This window comes from Pseudophryne corroboree, chromosome 5 (assembly GCF_028390025.1).
Source record: "Pseudophryne corroboree isolate aPseCor3 chromosome 5, aPseCor3.hap2, whole genome shotgun sequence".
In the NCBI taxonomy this organism is placed as follows: domain Eukaryota; kingdom Metazoa; phylum Chordata; class Amphibia; order Anura; family Myobatrachidae; genus Pseudophryne; species Pseudophryne corroboree.
The window spans coordinates 589,321,424-589,342,159 of record NC_086448.1 but is presented as its reverse complement, the minus strand read 5'-3'; the positions used below and the strand labels follow the sequence as shown (position 1 = coordinate 589,342,159).

Here is a 20,736-nt window from a genome sequence, read left to right as displayed (position 1 = left end):
TGTCCATAAGGCTCTTCTGGCTGAAATGGACATAGCACTCACCCGAGATGCCAGTGTGCAAATATCCCTCTGTGCATCACGCATATAGATAAATGCATCCTTTATTTGTTCTAACGACAGTAAAACATTGTCCCTATCTAGGGTATCAATATTTTCAATCAGGGATTCTGACCAAACTACTCCAGCACTGCACATCCAGGCAGTTGCTATAGCTGGTCGTAGTATAACACCTGCATGTGTGTATATATTCTTTTGAATAACTTCCATCTTTCTATCTGATGGATCCTTAAGTGCGGCCGTCTCAGGAGAGGGTAACGCCACTTGTTTGGATAAGCGTGTGAGCGCCTTGTCCACCTTAGGGGGTGTTTCCCAGCGCGCCCTAACCTCTGGCGGGAAAGGGTATAATGCCAATAACTTTTTTGAAATTATCAACTTTTTATCAGGAGCAACCCACGCTTCATCACACACGTCATTTAATTCTTCTGATTCAGGAAAAACTGTTTGTAGTTTTTTCACACCATACATAATACCCTGTTTTACGGTATCTGTAGTATCAGCTAAATGTAACGTCTCCTTCATTGCCAAAATCATATAACGTGTGGCCCTACTGGAAAATACGTTTGAATTTCTACCGTCGTCACTGGAATCAGTGCCCGTGTCTGGGTCTGTGTCGACCGACTGAGGCAAAGGGCGTTTTACAGCCCCTGACGGTGTTTGAGGCGCCTGGACAGGCATTAATTGATTGTCCGGCCGCCTCATGTCCTCAACTGACTGTTTAAGGGAAGATAAACCATCACGTAATTCCACAAATAAAGGCATCCATTCTGGTGTCGACCCCCTGGGGGGTGACATCTGCATATTTGGCAATTGCTCCGCCTCCACACCAATATCGTCCTCATACATGTCGACACCACGTACCGACACACACCGCAAACTCACAGGGAATGCTCTAATGAAGACAGGACCCACTAGCCCTTTTGGGGAGACAGAGGGAGAGTCTGCCAGCACACACCACAAAGCGCTATATATACAAGGGATATCCTTATATTAAGTGCTCCCTTATAGCTGCTTTAATATATATATATATAGCCATTAATGTGCCCCCCCTCTCTGTTTTACCCTGTTTCTGTAGTGCAGTGCAGGGGAGAGACCTGGGAGCCGTTCTGACCAGCGGAGCTGTGACAGAAAATGGCGCCGTGTGCTGAGGAGATAGGCCCCGCCCCTTTTTCGGCGGGTTCTTCTCCCGCTATTTTTCCAGTCAGGCAGGGGTTAAATATCTCCATATAGCCCCTATGGGCTATATGTGAGGTATTTTTAGCCTTGTATAAGGTTTATATTTGCCTCTCAGAGCGCCCCCCCCCAGCGCTCTGCACCCTCAGTGACTGCCCAGTGAAGTGTGCTGAGAGGAAAATGGCGCACAGCTGCAGTGCTGTGCGCTACCTTATGAAGACTGAGGAGTCTTCAGCCGCCGGTTTCCGGACCTCTTCACGCTTCAGCATCTGCAAGGGGGTCGGCGGCGCGGCTCCGGGACCGGACTCCACGGCTGGGCCTGTGTTCGATCCCTCTGGAGCTAATGGTGTCCAGTAGCCAAGCAGCAAATCCACTCTGCATGCAGGTGAGTTTACTACTTTCCCCCTAAGTCCCACGTTGCAGTGATCCTGTTGCCAGCAGGACTCACTGTAAAGAAAAAAAACCTAAACTAAACTTTCTCTAAGCAGCTCTTTAGGAGAGCCACCTAGATTGCACCCTTCTCGTTCGGGCACAAAATCTAACTGGAGTCTGGAGGAGGGTCATAGGGGGAGGAGCCAGTGCACACCACCTGACCTAGTAAAGCTTTACTTTTTTGTGCCCTGTCTCCTGCGGAGCCGCTATTCCCCATGGTCCTTTCAGGAACCCCAGCATCCACTTAGGACGATAGAGAAATACCACTAGCAATCAGGACAAGATTCCTCCATAACATCTGTTCCTTTGTCTCCTTATTATCCCATACTTTCCCACAACCTACTGTCTCTCATGTTCCACACCCGATCTTCAACAACTCCTCTAATTCTTTCCTTTCCTTCTCTTCTGCTTGATGTGATAGGTAGAACCAAAGCAGGAGACTGACAATTAGAAGTGATGTGGGCAAACAGAAGAACAAACATCTAACACCACATAACGGAACCTAAGGATGATGTAGGTAAGTACAATTTTCTGATTTTAATAATATCTGCTGAGTATTTCAATAGGAAACTTTTGACCTTCATATACCGTGAAAGATTGCAGTGATACTAGGGCCCTGTGAATTGGGGAAGTGTTGGAACTACTGCTATAGAAACTCTTTTGGTAAATGAAGATAAGATATAGCTAAAACTTAGCTTTTGAGCACATGAATTTTTCAGAACAACTTAAAAGAACAATAAATCAAACAAAAAGTAAAAACAAAACACATATGAAAAGGAATAATATTTGGAAGTGCACACTTACATTGCTCTATAAATCACAGCTTTTGAGTTAAGGCGTTACATCCTGCTTATTGTCTTTACCTGCTCCTCTATATAACTTCAAATGAGTAATTACAGTGCATCCGGAAAGAATTCACAGGGCTTCACTTTTTCCACATTTTATTATGTTACAGCCTTATTCCAAAATGGAATAAACTAATTTTTGTCCTCAAAATTCTACACACAATACCCCATAATGACAACGTGAAAAAAGTTTGAGATTTTTGCAAATTTATGAAAAATAAGAAACTAAGAAATCACATGTACATAAGTATTCACAGCCTTTGCCATGAAGCGCAAAATTTAGCTCAGGTGCATCCTGTTTCCACTGATCATCCTTGAGATGTTCCTACAGCTTAATTGGAGTCAACCTGTGGTAAATTCAGTTGATTGGACATGATTTGGAAAGGCACACACCTATATAAGGTCCCACACTTGACAGTGCATGTCTGAGCACAAACCAAGCATGAAGTCAAAGGAATTGTCTGTAGACCTCCGAGACAGGACTGTCTCGAGGCACAAATCTGGGGAAGGGTACAGAAAAATATCTGCTGCTTTTTTTATTTTTTTTAAATTCTTTATTTTTGCGTGGTTAAACAGAGTGGCCAAACAAAACAATAAGAAAAGGGACACGCAGTCAAGAGGACCAACGCCCAACAAAAACCACATTTTTAGAATGAAGAACAAAAACAATCAAAAGTAAAACATTGGTAACAAAGTATCAAATATGGGGGGGAAGGGGGAGAAGGAAGAGGGGGATAAGTGGAGGGGACCACGGTGTAATAAAGGCACGGTACATATCCTGAAGAAAGTTATAACAGAAAATGGGAAAGAGAAGGAGAGCAAGGGAGAGACGAGAGAGGATAAGAAAAAGAAGAAAAAATAAAAGGAGAGAAGAAATGGAGGAAAAGCGGTAGTCGATGCCCATGAGTCTGCGGATGGAGCTAGGAACAAGAGGGGAGAGGCGGCGATCTACGTTCAGCAACGAGCCAGGGGGCCCAAACCTGCTCAAAAACGTGACCCCGATCGTGGAGATAATATGTAATCCTTTCCATTGACGCAATATGCCAGATCTTGGCTTTAAGGGACGGGAGAGAGGGGGGAGAGGGATTTTTCCAATTAAGAGCGATCAGTGATTTTGCCGCAGTTAGGATGTGTGTAGTCAGTTTTTGGGAGAATTTATCAAGCATCGGGGGAGGGTGACACAGCAAAAAGATCCAGGGATCTTTAAGCACGGGGGAGTCCAGAAGGGAGTTAAGGAGGGAGTGGACTAGATTCCAGAAGGAAACGATAACAGGGCAGGTCCACCATATATGAAGCATAGTGCTCCTACATCCGCAGTTCCTCCAGCAGTTAGGGGAGGAAGACGGAAATAATTTATTAAGTCTATCAGGGGTGTAGTACCAACGGTAGTAAATCTTGTAAGCCATCTCTTTGAAAGCAGTGGCAATACAGCACTTAGCAATCCCCAGTCTCATGTCCTCCCAGTCTTCGCATTCCGGGGGAGGCCCGAGATCGTGCTCCCATGCGAGTTCGTGGGACCGGGAGGAGGGAAGGGAAGAATCCAGTAACAGGGAGGAAAGTTGGGAAATTAAGCCTTTGGAGAGGTGGGAGTTTATGCATAAACTTTCAAAGGGGTAAGGTCACGGAGCAAAGCGGAAGAGGGCAGGAAACCTAAGAAGTGACGGATTTGTAGGAATTGAAAGGGATTAATTGAGTGCGAGGGGTCTTCTGTTGGAGATCAGATAGGGAGAGCCATTGACCCCGGTTGGCAAAATCAGTCTGGAATTTGAAGCCCAGCTGTACCATGTACGAAACCTCGTAATCGAGAATCCAGGAGGAAACATAGGGTTCTGCCAGACAGGGGTCAAGGGCGAGGGGGTAGTGGTAAGACCCATCTTCAGAGAGTGGGAATCCCAAATTCTAAGATTAAATTTAATAGTGGGGAGGAGTTTGGAGGTTGGGGGTCGGGAGGCAGGGGGCAAACCCCACAAGGGGGTCAGGACCGGAAGGTTGATGTGGGCTGCTTCGATATCCAACCGGGGGAGCATAAGAGGTGACAATATGGGAGAGATGAGAGGCAAGGTAATAGAGTTTGATATCAGGAAGACCCCAACCGCCTGCAGAGGTTGGTGTTTTCAGAGTGTTGGCAGCGATGCGGGGGGGTCTGTGGTTCCAGATAAAACGCACAAGGGCTCGCTGGATAGTACGAAGGAAGGAGGCCAGGACAGCCACAGGGAGGGTCTGAAAGAGATAGAGCCATTTGGGAACTATGCTCATTTTAACTGCTATGATCCTACCCAGCCACGATATGAAGAGACTGTTCCAGGACATCAGGTCAGCGTGTGTTTTGGTGAGAATGGGTGGGAAGTTTTCACGGAAGAGAGTGTCGTAGCGGGAGGTCAGGTAAATCCCCAGGTATTTGATCTTCGTAGGCTGCCATTTAAAATTGAAGTTGGCGCGAAGGGATTCAGCATCTTGGTGGGGGACATGAAGCAGCATAGCCTCGGACTTGGAATAATTGATCTTGTAGCCTGATATAAGGCTATAAGAATGCAGGACTGAAAATAAATTTGGGAGTGAGATAAGGGGCTGGGTCAGGGAAAGTAGAATGTCATCAGCGAAGAGGGAGATTTTAGGATCGGTACGGCCTACTTGTATACCATGTATACCTTGATGAGCTCTAATTTGAGAGGCGAGCGGCTCAATAATAGGGGCAAATATTAACGGCGATAGAGGGCATCCCTGACGTGTACCATTTGATATGCGGACCGGAGCAGACGGGACGCCATTGATTAAGACTGTGGCGGAGGGGGTGGAGTATAGTGCCAGAACACCAGTGAGATAGACACCAGACAAGTCATAGGCCTCCAGGGCGGCTCTCAGAAAACTCTAGGAGATCCAGTCGAAAGCTTTTTCAGCATCCAAGGAGAGCATGATAGCGGGGGAACCCCTGGAGTTCGAGATGTGTATAAGATTGATAGCACTTCTGGTGTTATCCCTCGCCTGGCGGCCCGGGATAAACCCCGCTTGGTCGTAGTGGACAAGGGAAGGGAGATATGGGTTAAGGCGATTGGCTAGGATTTTAGCAAACATTTTTAAGTCCAGGTTCAGGAGGGATATAGGTCGGTAGCTAGCGCAGTTAAGGGTATCCTTGCCTTCCTTAGGGATCACCATAATTCTGGCCTCTAACATCTCAGGAGGAAAAGAGGTGCCATGGATAATCCTATTAAACAGGGACTGAAGGTGGGGGGAGAGATCGGAAATTTTTTTGTAATAAAGAGCTGTAAACCCATCCGGGCCAGGGGATTTACCGATCTTTTGCACGAGTATAGTTTGGGCAATTTCCTCCACCGAGATCTCACTTTTAAGATGGTCCATGGCGTCCTGAGGTAATCTAGGCAAGTTAGAGGCTGAAAGAAAGTGGGAGACTAGGTCAGAGTGTGACTGAGAGGAAGAACCAGGCGAGGGGGGTGGCAGGTTGTACAAGTCAGCATAGTAGGATTGGAATGCAGCCCTAATGGCGGTAGGGTCATGAACTAACTGGTTGAGAGGGTCTCTAATAGAGATAATATTAGTTTTGGCTCTCGTGGAGCGGAGTCGTGCCGCCAAGATCTTGTCTGCCTTATCTCCCTTCTCATAAAAAGACTGGCGAAGCCATTTGAGACATTTAGCCACCCGTCTGGAGAGAAGGAGGTTGAGTAGCCTGGTCGGAGGACGCCTTGTGCTGGGTCTCAAGGGTGTGGAGTTTAATAGAGAGTTTGTTAAACTGGGTGAGAGACTGTTTTTTGACTTTCGAGGCCAGGCTGATGAAGTGCCCACGAAGAACTGCCTTGTGTGCCAGCCAGAGAGTGGACCTAGAAATGTCAGGGGAGTCGTTCAGAGTAAAATAGTCAGAAAGCTTGTCCCGAAGATGGGAGCGCACCTCCGGGTTGTGAAGGAGGGAGTCGTTAAGACGCCATGTCATGGGGCGGGGGCGAGAGAGCAGGCCCAAAAGGTCGCAAGAGATAGGGGCATGGTCAGACCAGATTAATGGGTGTATATGGGCAGCGTGGAGATTCAGAGCAAGTTCATGGCTGAGCAGGACCATATTGATGCGGGAGTAAGAATTATGAGGAGCAGAATAAAAGGTATAGTCACGCGCAGAAGGATCTTTTATCCTCCAGGAGTCGTAGAGAAGCTGGGATCGCATGAGATGGAGGAGGGACCTAGAGCGGAGAGAGTCTTACGGGGAAGCAGAGGGTAGGGAGGGAGAGCGGTCTATATTTGGATTTAAAACAGAGTTAAAATCCCCAGCAAGTATGAGGTCGCCTTGCCGGACTTGAGTAAGGAGGGTATCTAGTTTTGCAAAGAATAGCTCCTGTCGTTGGTTAGGGGCATAGATGTTAGCTAAAGTGCATAGTTTGTTGTTAAGTTTCCCCACCAAGACCAGAAACCGGCCATCCTTATCGGCGTGGTAATCTAGAAGCTCAAAGGTGAGGTGACGGGAAAATAAGACAGCGACCCCCCGTTTTTTGGTCGAATGATCACAGGCATGGAAAGAATCAGGGTATGGTTTACATTGTAGCGTAGAGTGGGCGTTATGTAGGAAATGAGTCTCCTGGAGAAAGACCAGGTCGCCCTTATGGAGTTTAAGGGAGGTAAAAAGCTTACCTCTTTTTTGAGGGCTATTCAGGCCCTTCACATTAAAAGAGAGTACCCGGAGACCCATGGGCAAACGGCAAAGAGGTAGGCAGAATAGAAAGAGTGTAGAGCTCTGAAAGTAGGGTAGGGAGGAAGAGAAATAGAAGAGAGGGATACAAAGCTTAAGACAGCGTAGCCAGAAAGGAGGGAAGAAGGAAAGGAAACCGGAAGGGAGGGGAGGGTAGTTGGTCATCCGGCGGTAGGGGCCAGGACCGGTGGTGCTGACAGGGGGAAAGGGGTACTAGGTGTCGGGAAGGCACCTAGGTCAGCAAGAGGGCTGAAAGCCCTAAGGGGGCAAAGCATGGCATCCAGATGATGCATCACAAACCACGTAGCAAAGGGTAGGAAGCAAACCCACCCTGGAGAGACCTCAGGGGAAAAGCTAGAGAGAAAAAAGGAACGAGAAATAGAAGGAGCGCCAGCTCCAGAGAGAAATCGAAGAAGAGAAAAACAGAGCATGGAAAAAACGGATTAACACGTTGTAACAAGGGGTAACAACATAACATATGAGAACAGACTAAGGGATCGGGAAATCAGGGCATGAAGGAACTAAAGTTAAACAGCTCCCCGGCTAGGGAGTACGACCAAGGAAGGTTGACACAAATATAGACACAGGTTGTCAAATCAGAAAGCTTGAAGTCCATCAGGGAACTGGAGGTGGAGCCGGAGAGGTTGTAAAAGCTGGAACCGTGAACCACTCCGAACGGGGAGGCGGGGGTGGGTTCCGCAGTGTCCGCATAGGCAGGCGTGGAGCAGAGAGGTCCTGTTCAGCGGTGGGGATACCCAGCTTGGGAGAGCAGCGATTGAGCCTCGGGTAGGTTTCCGGCCGTGAGCAGCTTCACTTAATGCCAAACCAGGATACGGAAGGGGAAACCCCAGCGGTACTTAACATTATGTTGGGAAAGCAGGGAGGTGATGGGCTTAAAGTCCCTACGTTTGGCCAGAGTGAGCGGGGATAAGTCCTGGAAGATCTGCAGGGAGACATTCTGGAAAGACACAGACCCCAGTCGTCGGGCTTCTCTCATAACGGCCTCTTTTGCAGTGAAGTAGTGCATTCGGAGAATGACATCCCTGGGCTGAGAGGAGTCTTGGGAGCGAGGTCAAAGAGCTTGATGTGCTCAGTCCAGGAGAAGATGGTCTTCAGGGGTGTCAGGTGATAGGTGGGCAAAGAGGCACTTAAGGTAAAGATCAAGATGGGCCGCTTCAACCTCTTCAGGAATACCCCGAATCCTCAGATTATTTCTCCTCACCCTATTGTCTTGGTCTTCATGCTCCTCCCGCAATTGGGCAACATCTTGGCGGAGTTGATGGAAGTCGGTCTCGACCGATTGTTGGAACGTCACCATCTCTTCTACCCTCCGTTCAAGTTGATCAGTTCTGGAGCCAATTTTGGCAATATCGGACTTCAGGGAGTGGAGAGCCTGGACAGAGGACTTAACATTCCGCACCTCATTAAGGAGGGAGAGAAAGTCCCTGCAGGTAAGGGGTGTGAGATCGTCATCTTCAGAATCGGAGTCGGAGGGACAATAGGGGTGTTCAGGAGCATCGGACCTGTTCTTGGCTGGAGTGCTGTTTTTAGTAAGGAATGGTGTAAGGTCAGATCCCTGCGTTTTTTTGCCACCTCTGGGCATCTTGAACAGATGAGAAAGGGGGTAGTCAGCAGAATGGGAGGTAGAGAAGGCGCTCCAGCAGTATGGCTCAGGACCAGGGGGGGTAAGGTGGGGGTTCTAGAGAAGTGTCATGAGGTGTATTCATACTGAAAATCAAGATCAAGCGAGCTTTTGCCCTTCTGCTCCACGGGAGGTTTCTGTCCTCCCTGAGCTCGCCTTAGGAGTGTCATGAGGTGTCATGAGGTGGCCAGCAAAGCAGCGTAGGTGGGACAGGGCCGAGGAGCTTCGATAGAAAGAAGGGTCCACGTGGTCCCGGGGGGAGGGGGGGGGGGGGGGGAGTCAGACAGTCAGAGGTTGCAGGAGATGGACTGGTGCACTCCGGAAATCCACCCCCATCCAGGATCCGCGGGGATGAGGCCCGGACACGGACCAGCCCGTGACCGGGGCCGTACTAGGATCAGGTGGCAGGAAAGGGGTGTCTAGTCCCAGCTGTAGTTAGGGCCCCCATGGGTACTGGGAGAGGGAGGAGCCTGCAGGGGGGCAGGAGTGTGCAGGGCCTGAGAGAGTGCTGGGGCCCTCAGGTAGGGTGAAATAGGGGCTCCGGAGGGCTGCAGCAGGGGTCCTCCAGCGCAGGGTCCCGGGCAGCAGGGGTGCTGAAGAGACACAGGCTGCCGGGGGAATGGGGAAGGCAGGGCTAGGCAGAGGCAGCCGAGGGCCCGCGCGGAGTGATACTTTGGGCAAGGTCCCAGCTATAGCCCGCAGCCGAAGGGTTCCCACTTAGCCTCCAGACAATATTAGCAAGGGGGGGCCAGTGAAATGACCCAGGAGGGGCAGGCCGTATAATGCAGTCCCAGGGGAGATCAAAAGCCAGCGCCAGGATAAGCATGCAGGAGGGATGGGGCTGCTTTCTGCCTGGCGTCTCAGTCAGGGTCCACGGCGGTTGCCGCCCGCAGGCAGCAAATACAAGGCTGCAGTGGGAGGGGGGGGGATCAGCGCTGGGCCAGGAGAGCAGCTCACCTCGGCTGGTAGAAGTGTTACTTGAACCAGGCGTCCCCTGCGTCCTTCTCCGGCTCCCGAGGTCCAAGATGGCCGCTGCCGGGACTCCGGACCTCCCGCGCCAGGCCGGTCTCGCAGTCCTCCCGCAGCGCCGCCGATCTCAGCAGCCCAAGCGAGGTGGTCCAGCCGCAGGGGTTCAGAGCGAGGGTCCCCCGTCAGGCGCTCCACAGGTGTATGCTGTGAGCGTCTGGCAGCGACGGTCCCAAATCGAGGCCCCGGCTTCTGTGAGGTGGCAGGCCGCAACCCGCGGGACCCTGTAGAACGGCTCCCCGATTCCGCAGCACTAGTCCACCACAGAGAGGGGTCCTCACAGCTGCAGGGGCTGAAGGTAGGAGGGTATAAAGGACGGGGAGAAAAAATGAGGGTATTTTCTCCTCAGTTATAGTGGAGCTCCCCGGTCGTGCTGCAACTCAGTTCAGCATCCAGGCCACGCCCCCCATATCTGCTGCTTTTAAGGTCCCAGTGAGCACAGTGGCCTCCATCATCCGTAAATGGAAGTTCGGAACCACCAGGACTCTTCCTAGAGCTGGCCGGCTATCTAAACTGAGCAATCTGGGTGAAGGGCCATAGTCGGGGGGATGACCAAGAACCTGATGGTCACTCTGTCAGAGCTACAGCATTCCTCTGTGGAGGGAGAACCTTCCAGAAAGACAACCATCTCTGCACCAATCCACCAATCAGGCCTGTATGGCAGAGTGGCCAGACGGAAGCCACTCCTTAGTAAACAGCACATGGCAGCCCACCTGGAGCTTTCCAAAATGCACCCGAAGGACTCCCTGCCCATGAGAAACAAAATTCTCTGGTCTGATGAGACAAAGATTGAAATCTTTGGCGTGAATGCCAGGCGTCATGTTTGTAGGAAAACCTTGAGTGGTGCTGCAAAGATTAATGCGTGAAACAGCCCAAAGATAGGTGTACCAAGCTTGTGGCATCATATTCAAAAAGACTTGAAGCTGTAATTGCTGCCAAAGGTGCATCAACAAAGGTTGTGAATACTTATGTACATGTGATTTCTTCGTTTTTTATTTGTAATAAATTTAGAAAATCTAAAAAATAAAAAAATTTTCATGTTGTCATTACGTGGTATTGTGTGTAGAATTTTGAGGGGAAAAATGAATTTATTCCATTTTGGAATAAGGCTGTAACATAACAAAATGTGGAACAAGTGAAGCCCTGTGAATACTTTCCGGATGCACTGTACATTGAAGAAATAGCAGCTGCTGCAGGACCTTAGCCGAGTTCTACCAACCAGCTACTGATTCAGTAACAGTTGCCAGTAATAACTTATCTCTACTAGTATAACTTTGAATTGGAATCTCATTCATTGAATTTGTTAGGTTAGGTATGTTATAAAGGTAAACAGCGCCAGCTATGCTTCCCAAGTCTGTGGGCACCTGTGCTTTGTATAATAAGGTCTATAGAATAGATAAGTGCACTCCAAATTGTTTGAGTAAACTTCTACAAAGCAAAGCACACATGTAAGTAGTGTGCTATGATTATTTAAAAAAATGTACTGTAAGTTACTAGATAAACAATATTATTTCAATCTTTGAGAAAATTGCCCTTATCCAGCTATATATAAACTATGTTCAAATAAGGTATTACTGGTTTGAATAAATGGTGTGAGCGCCTTGGTGCTGGAACGAAAACACCATAGCCATTTCAACGGGGTTGGTTATGTGTGACCAGTGGTCAGGAGACCGCCAGTCAGCATACCAACACCGGGACTCCGACATCAGGATGGCCGGTAGGGGAGAAGATCCAGTGTTTGACTATGATAGTCGTCTGAGTGCTACCCCTCGGCTAATATGTTGGTTTTCTGGTCCAGCACGGACAGGACAAAAGGGTGGGCACCTACGCAAGTAATCACTGCAGACACGGAGTGCCTTCCATTTGGGAATTATATTATATATATATATTATATTATATATATATATATATATACACATACATACATACATACATACATACATACATACATACATACACACACAGGAAGGTGCGGCACTCCAGGAGACTTGAACACAGAGATGTTACTGCAGCATTTGTGGAAACGTTTCAATGCCCTTATTCTGGCATTTTCATCAGGAGAAAATTTGTTTTCACAAATGCTGCAGTAACGTCTCTGTGTTCAAGCTGCCTGGAGTGCCGCACCTTCCTGTGTATATATTTCCATGTGGAGGCACCCAGCGCAGTAACGCAGTAATGGGAGAGCCGGACCCTGCAATTATATATATATATATATATATATATATATATATATATATACACACACAGGTTGAGTATCCCTTATCCAAAATGCTTGGGACCAGAGGTATTTTGGATATCGGATTTTTCCGTATTTTGGAATAATTGCATACCATAATGAGATATCATGGTGATGGGACCTAAATCTAAGCACAGAATGCATTTATGTTACATATACACCTTATACACACAGCCTGAAGGTCATTTTAGCCAATATATTTTGTAACTTTGTGCATTAAACAAAGTGTGTCTACATTCACACAATTGATTTATGTTTCATATACACCTTATACACAAAGCCTGAAGGTCATTTAATACAATATCTTTAATAACTTTGTGTATTAAACAAAGTTTGTGTACATTGAGCCATCAAAAAACAAAGTTTTCACTATCTCACTCTCAGTCAAAAAAGTCCGTATTTCGGAATATTTGGATATGGGATACTCAACCTGTATATATATATATATACAAACAAATCTAGAAAACCACAGCACTTGCCATCCCAGAAGCGGGGTGCATTATCTGCACTCACCACTCATAGGGTGGGGTGCATGCAGCCCATGGTCACCAACCCAAATACATACAAACAGAAAATTCAGCACTCACCATAGCAAGCTCACTTATCCTCACAACATCAATAAATAAATGATGGGGGTTTAGTTAGTGAATTGGCCAATGCACGGAAGCCTGCACACCGCTAGCCAAGGTACCCCACCTTCATGCAGCTCCTACACTATCACAAAGTCTCAAAAATTAAAACCTGGCAACTATATCACACATAATATACTGCACACATGCCCACTAGGTTTAATGTGTATCTGCCATGCTTCTTATGGCTTTTAAAGGTACACTAGTCACCTGACACTGGCTGATAAATTACTAAGGAGCAGCTGACACAGGTTTAGAACAAGTGCACCCCTGTGTAATCTCACTTGTTCTAAACCTGTGTCAGCTGCTCCTTAGTAATTTATCAGCCAGTGTCAGGTGACTAGTGTACCTTTAAAAGCCATAAGAAGCATGGCAGATACACATTAAACCTAGTGGGCATGTGTGCAGTATATTATGTGTGATACAGTTGCCAGGTTTTAATTTTTGAGACTTAATTTTTGAGACTTTGTGATAGTGTAGGACCTGCATGAAGGTGGGGTACCTTGGCGAGCGGTGTGCAGGCTTCCGTGCATTGGCCAATTCACTAACTAAACCCCCATCATTTATTTATTGATGTTGTGAGGATAAGTGAGCTTGCTATGGTGAGTGCTGAATTATCGGTTTGTATATATATATACACACACACAAATATTCTGGCTCTGGTGCTTAATTGGGCTTAATAATTTCTTGGCTGTCGCATGCTCAATTTTGATATTTTTATAGTGATTCATTATCAAAGAGGAGCACCACTGTGTGATTGGCACTTGGTCACATCCAAGCAAACTGTATTCTATCTGTATATGTCCATCATTAACAAAAGTCTACCAAATGTTAAACAAGTTGTCTTCTGTACCTCTTCTCTACTGACTTGAAAATTTAGGGTTGCTGAACATGAATGCACAACAACCTGGTATTTTTGTCAGTGGAAACAGCTCCACCCGGGTCCAGTCACCCAGGAATAGTTTGTGGGTATCTAGCAGCGTTTATATAGAAACATAGAATTTGACGGCAACTTTTACACGGGAAGGACCTAATGATCTGCAGTGTAAACGGGCAACCTGGGTCATTCAACCTGGGACCCGTTTACAGTATGGGGAGAGCCACATTCCGGTGCAAACAGCGGCACTTGTACTGGTGTGCAATGAGAACAGCTCCGATCTGGGCCGCAGTAGAATGGGGTCTATCCCGGGTCTGACCCGATTTCGAACGGTGTTAAAAATCTCAAGTAGGGACTTAGGTGGCAGATATATGTTATGGTAAGAACTAACAGTACCGTTGATAACGGTATTTCTCCCAAGTCCACATGATCCACAGGGTAACACTGGGATATGATGAAGCGACACCGGATTTGCACCAATCGGTCAAAGCTTTTCGGCCTCCCAGCATGTAACGGGCCCGTCCATATATCCCCACCTCCTGGCTCGGACAAATCAGTTGTTTTCCCAAAGCTTAAGGCAGTAGCATCATAGATATCCCTAAATAGGTGAGAAGAACACACATACACACCCTTCCGTACAAGCTTATGGCTGCTAAAAAGCAGCAGCCCATTGACCACGGTCCGGCTCCTACTGCACCAAACAAAAAATTGATTTGTCTGAGCCAGGAGGCGGGGATATATGGACGGGCCCGTTGCATGCTGGGAGGCTGAAAAGCTTTGACCAATTGGTGCAAACCCGCTGTCGCTTCATCATATCCCAATGTTTTCCTGTGGATAGCCTGTGGACCCTGCCGGAGAAAGATGTATTCGTGATCTATTGCAGGGGTAGGCAACATTCAACACCCCAGCAGTTGTGGAACTACACTTCCTAACATGCCCTGTATGTAAAACTGTGGCAGAGCATGCTGGGAAATGCAGTTCTAGGGCAGATGCAATACCACATGTTGCCTACCCCTTAGCTATTTCAAAATCATACTAACAAAATGTGAACAAGATTTTTTTTTTATAGTACAGTAATACTGTTAAAAGAAACATTAAGAAAACAAATGTTGTAAAACAACATTGCAAAAGATTTTAGTAATGCAGACCTTCATTTAAAAGACACAAAGTAAACATGCATAAAAATTAAAACACCGAACACATGCTAAAAATAAAAAAAGAGTAAATATAACACAAAAATCTTTGAAAGTAATTTTATACCATACACTTTTTGATGTATTACTACATTTTTTAATGTATTACTTTACTAGGAATTAAACTACTTAACTAAACAATTATTGCTGTGTAAATAAACCTGTATACTATTGAAGGAGCACATACATTAACTTTATCAATGGTTGAAACAACTGATGCTAATATAATGCAGTAATGCAAGTGAATTGCCATCATTCACAGAATACCATCAGTTAAGCTTAGGCTGTCAGATGGAAAGGCAGTCTTAGGCTTCGGTGGAGAGGGTTAGGGTTAAGTTTTAGTGGTGAAGGTTATGGTTAGCGTCAGGCACTATGGAGAGGATTAGGGCTTAGCGTTATTCCCCTCCAGAATCGCCGCAGGATGAGCCGAAACTTACTGTCAGCTGACCGCTGGATCCAACAGACACCACTGGAACCACCAGACCCACTGAACAAAGCAAGTCTTCAGTGGACCACCAAGAATGTTTTCGTACACATTGCAAACATGTAGACATTTAATCCGTGTCGGCATGATGGATGTTGGGCTGGTTAATGTCAACATGACAAGTATGTCGACATTATGACCCCTCTTAAGTCCACATTATGAATGTTGACAAAATATACACAATCCTGTAGTGAATTTTTTCTGTGTATCACATGGATAAAAATCACATATCCTAAATAATAATCATTTAAAACAGGGAAACAATATGCTTAAATATATATTTACATGTCTGAGCAAATGCGGATGAATTTTCCAATCAGCTGGAAATGTTTGTGGTAAGGAAGACTAACAAGAGACTTTTCAGTAAGTTCCACCAGTTCTAAAAAGTTTGGACCCTAAAATATGAAAAGAAAAAAAAGAAATAAATCAATCACAAAATGTATTTAAATCAAAGCAAAATATATTGTACATCTTGTTTATGGGAAATACTCTTATTATTTCTGTAAGAAGTATCATGAATCCATTTGCTAAATTTCTATTCAGATGTCAAATTGTATCAGTAAGATTGTTGTGAATTCTAAAATATAAGTAGTGCACTAAAGAACAGTATACTAGGGTTTTATTTTGAAATAGGCGATGGGTTATTGTTTTTTAACCCTATTATAATTTTTCAACTTTACTTATGTATTCTGGTCTGGAATCTTTATTGCCCATAGATCCGAAAACATTTGCCAAAGACAACGTTTTCTTACAACATTTCCAATGTTTTCAAAGACAAGAGAACAAAATTCCCCATATACCAATAGCATGGAGGATGGAGAAGGGGCTGGGCATGTCAGGCCATGGGTTCATTTACGATCCTTCCCTCCACTGGACAAAGTGAGGGGCACTGACTGACCTCACACAACACAAAGTGGTACTGGGTTAAAGCTCCAAGGGCAATTAGTAAACAACTGTTGTTTACAAATATACCCATAAAATCTTGGTGGTACTAATAGTTTTTTTCTACTTTCCCACTGTATACTTTTTATACTTTGCACAGCTGACTGCATTTTAGTAAAAGAAACCAATATATACTTTATTTCATAGCACACGTTTATTGATGATGCTGATCACAGATCACTGCACAACATCACAGTTAAATCTACTGCACACTGCCCTCATTCCGAGTTGATCGCTCGCTAGCTACTTTTAGCAGCCGTGCAAACGCACAGTCGCCGCCCACGGGGGAGTGTATTTTAGCATAGCAGGAGTGCGAACGCCTGTGCAGCCGCGTGGCTGCAAACACATTTTGTGCAGAACAAGACTAGCCCTGTAGTTACTTATTCTGTGCGATGATTGCTGCGACGAGTGACACGGTAATGACGTCAGATGCCTGTCCAGCAAACGCCCGGCCACGCCTGCGTTTTTCCAAACACTCCCAGAAAACGGTCAGTTGCCACCCAGAAACTACCACTTCCTGTCAATCTACTTGCGTCCGCCAGTGCGACTGAAAACGTCGCTAGAACACGTGCAAAACCACAATGCTCATTGTACCCGTACGTGCACATTGCGGTGCATACACATGCGCAAATTAGCCATTTTTTTAAATGATCGCTACGCAGCGAACGACGGCAGCTAGCGATCAACCCGGAATGAGGGCCACTGTTTGACCAATTAGGAAACTACAGTATTTAACATAAGCACAGAGTACACCTATTTTTATTTGTATACACTAGTTAGAATTTAAGGTTAATAAAAATCTAACTTGTTCCAGTTTTACATTGATGTGTGACTTTCACTAGACAGTAAAGCACTAGACTAGTGCTACTGTAATTACTAAATGGATCAGAAGAGATCACCAAGTGAATCCTAGTTGCTGTGAAAAACTACAAAAATACACTTTATTTGCATCATAACGACAGAACACAAGCTTGCACTGAAACATACAATAGAAATCCTTTTAAAAGCCTTATAAAATGCATGATTTGTCATATTCCTTTCACACCTTTTAATAAATATAATAATGAATTCAACAACTATTCTGCATTTTGTACAAGATAGTGTCTAAATATACTATGTGACTGTTTCTAATACACACGGCAGCTCACATTTGTTATTAAATTGGTAGTGGCACGACGGGACAACCCTTCATTACTCCTATTTAGACTACAATAAAATGTTTCATAGGTACTAAGGGACAATTCCTCACATCTTGACAACATGGTAATAGCCTGGTCACAGAAAGATACTGCTACCTAGGATCAATGGTCCCTATGGAAGTGAGAAAAACTGCACTTTATCTATTTTCACTGAATCGAACAAATCTCTAACATAAGGAAAAAAGAAATTACAAATAGCTAACTTATTTTTACTTGTTTAAGCAAGCTGATTCATAGGGGCACTACGGCCGTATATGGTCCTCTCACTTGCAGAAAGAGCGTTGGGGCTATATTCATGCAGCAATGGCTTTTAAAGCTAGTGCTGCTTTCAATTTTCACCTGAAACCTACTGAAAATTGACAGCTTAAAATTATCGTGGCTAACAGGATACCCCCTTAGTTAGAACATATGTACTTATTAGTGGATAACTACACCTAAAACAAAACCTTTAGAGGCCGAGTCAGAATGGCATGCAAGCCCATCTTGCGGATGGATAATGGATTTTATTTTGCACTGTGTATGCTCCATAGTAGAGTGCCTGCATCTACAGGCAATTAAGAGTCATAAGATAAAAAATCTCTTGCGAGTGATTGGAATAACTGGGTAATGATGGGGCGTTTAGAGAAAATGTTTAGGTGGAAGTGCAGAATTTTACATTAAAAAATACCTGTCTTATTTCAGACTGATCTCTTAAACCAGAAATAGGGCTGGTATAAGTGTTCTTTGATAATGATGATGACCACTACATGCTTTAGCTCCTGAAACACAAAATAGGGGGAATTCAGTTCCTGTTTTCCATGATAAAAACTTGACTTTTAGCGCAAAAAGATGCTATTCAGTTGTCCGCAAAAAATTACTGGTGATAATTTTCCATAGGTTTAATGCATATATCTTTTCACCACCTCCTGAGCAGGTGAAAAGTTGTTGAAAATTCCTATTTTAAAAAGGTACAAATGCTGGGATTTGGTTCAGAACCAGTGGGACTCCCCCCTTAATTTACTAATGAGGCACTTAGAAGTTTTTTATTATTTTTAATTGGCCAATAATGACATACCATTTGTGGAGTGGAAAAGTACAAAATTATGGAAATTGGGATTCAAGGTATGGGACAGGTATATTTGGGGTGCTTTATGAGTGGACAAGTATCTATAGGCTTGCAGGTAAGAGTAATCTGTGTTTTCTGGAAGTCATTTTAAAGTGGCTTAAAGTGGATTGTTAAGCATCCCTAATTTAATCTGAGCATTTATATTGCAGAAAAACACTTGCTATCATTTTATTTTTTATTATCATTTGACCCAATTTAAGTACACCAAATAATTTTAATATGTCCACTAATACACTTCTATACCGTTATTGTATATTATTATGGCTTTTTGGGGGGTACAGGCAGATTTCCTCATTTTCACCCGATTTTTGCACATTTACAATTAAATAAATGTAAATACTGACGCGGCATACTGGCTAAAACCCATTCTCATTGCACTTTTTATGCAGAAAGTTAATCAACACTTTTGCAGACAAATGAATTCCCTCCATCAATTTTAAATCGATTAAATCGGCTGAAAACTTAAAAATGTGATCTGAAGTAAATATACCACTAAGTCTGGAGAGAGTATAGGGGGTAATTCCAAGTTGATCGCAGCAGGAATTTTTTTAGCAGTTGGGCAAAACCATGTGCACTGCAGGGGAGGCAGATATAACATTTGCAGAGAGAGTTAGATTTGGGTGTGGTGAGTTCAATCTGCAATCTAAATTGCAGTGTAAAAATAAAGCAGCCAGTATTTACCCTGCACAGAAACAAAATAACCCACCCAAATCTAACTCTCACTGCAAATGTTATATCTGCCACCCCTGCAGTGCACATGGTTTTGCCCAACTGCTAAAAAATTTCCTGCTACGATCAACTTGGAATTACCCCCATAGTCTCAATCTACCAATACTGGTAATAAGAGAAGCTATCTGTGTATCTGAAGGGGGGGAAAAAGGAATAATCTTAAAATATATTTCTACCCATTAAAACTTTTTTCAGGTAGAGATGTGCCCTCATACCTCTCTGCTGCAGTCACACCAAACAGCCCCTCTTGGTATGCCAAGTCGCGTCAGACACTTCTAGCATCGGATATCATTTTGCCGAAAAATGCATCTTATTCGCAAGGCAATGGGATTAGGATGCATGAGGAGTGCTGATTAATTTAATATATGACATTTGCAGGTAAGGAGGAGGTCCGTGTGCAGGTTCCATCCGTGCCTCCTCCCTCTGTAGCCGGCAGCGCTGTAGAGCTCTGGGAGCTAGGGTCCCCCCTAGCACAGCTGTCCCAGAGCACAGAACGCATGCGCATGTCTCCGGGAAAATGTCACGTGGCCATTTTCCCAGTGCTTTCTGCAGTGCTGCAGCTGCACTGTGGGACTCCGGAGGATGAGTATTAAAGACAATGGGTGCAGGGTGTGCGGTGTGGGCACCCCCTGGACCCCCGGGGGCCCATGTGCAGCACACACACTGCACACATTCTAAATAAGCCAGTGGACATTTGTATATCTGTCTGCGTCTGAGTCTCTGAATCTGTACACACCAAGCTACAACGTAGCGGCTGCAGCTTTTTTCCAATACAAGATCTGTTATGTTTCATATAGAGACTGTCACACACAATATACAATTGTCATATAACAGATTGATCAGCACAGCCTCCTTATGCATCCTAGTCTCATTGCATTGCAAATAAGATGCATTTTCGGCAACGAAAGATGCCTGGCGTCAGCAGAGCTGCACGGGATCTGGCGGCTCCCACACGCCAGGCATCTCGCACTGCATGGCATACTGAGGCTGGATATAGGAGGACACATCTGTATTGCATAAAGTATGTTTGGTAATTCATAATATCCAGGATGCCTAGACTGTTCATTCTTGAAGTACTGTAACTCTCTGGGATTGCACTAACTGTATAAAAATACTAACTGAACATAGATTACTATAAAATATATATGTGTGAACTATGAGAAGGGATTTCACTACATAGTACAGGTTGAGTATCCCATATCCAAATATTCCGAAATACGGAATATTCCGAAATACGGACTTTTTTGAGTGAGAGTGAGATAGTGAAACCTTTGTTTTTTGATGGCTCAATGTACACAAACTTTGTTTAATACACAAAGTTATTAAAATATTGTATTAAATGACCTTCAGGCTGTGTGTATAAGGTGTATATGAAACATAAATGAATTGTGTGAATGTAGACACACTTTGTTTAATGCACAAAGTTATAAAAAATATTGGCTAAAATTACCTTCAGGCTGTGTGTATAAGGTGTATATGT

At 45.0% G+C, this 20,736-nt stretch overlaps 1 protein-coding gene and 1 long non-coding RNA gene across 4 annotated transcripts in view; one reads left to right on the top strand and one right to left on the bottom strand.

The window, feature by feature from the left end:
• Positions 1 to 20,736, bottom strand: part of RTTN (rotatin) — a 660,131-nt gene that overhangs the window by 440,994 nt on the left and 198,401 nt on the right. For all 3 annotated transcript variants that reach the window (XM_063923387.1, XM_063923386.1, XM_063923388.1), the window contains exon 14: positions 15,567 to 15,676. In XM_063923387.1, the coding sequence (XP_063779457.1) occupies positions 15,567 to 15,676 (110 nt within the window). The remainder of the gene's footprint in view (positions 1 to 15,566; positions 15,677 to 20,736) is intronic.
• Positions 1 to 20,736, top strand: part of LOC134928086 (uncharacterized) — a 33,562-nt gene that overhangs the window by 9,051 nt on the left and 3,775 nt on the right. Inside the window, exon 2 of the long non-coding RNA XR_010177825.1 lies at positions 2,084 to 2,179. This is a non-coding gene — a long non-coding RNA (uncharacterized LOC134928086). The remainder of the gene's footprint in view (positions 1 to 2,083; positions 2,180 to 20,736) is intronic.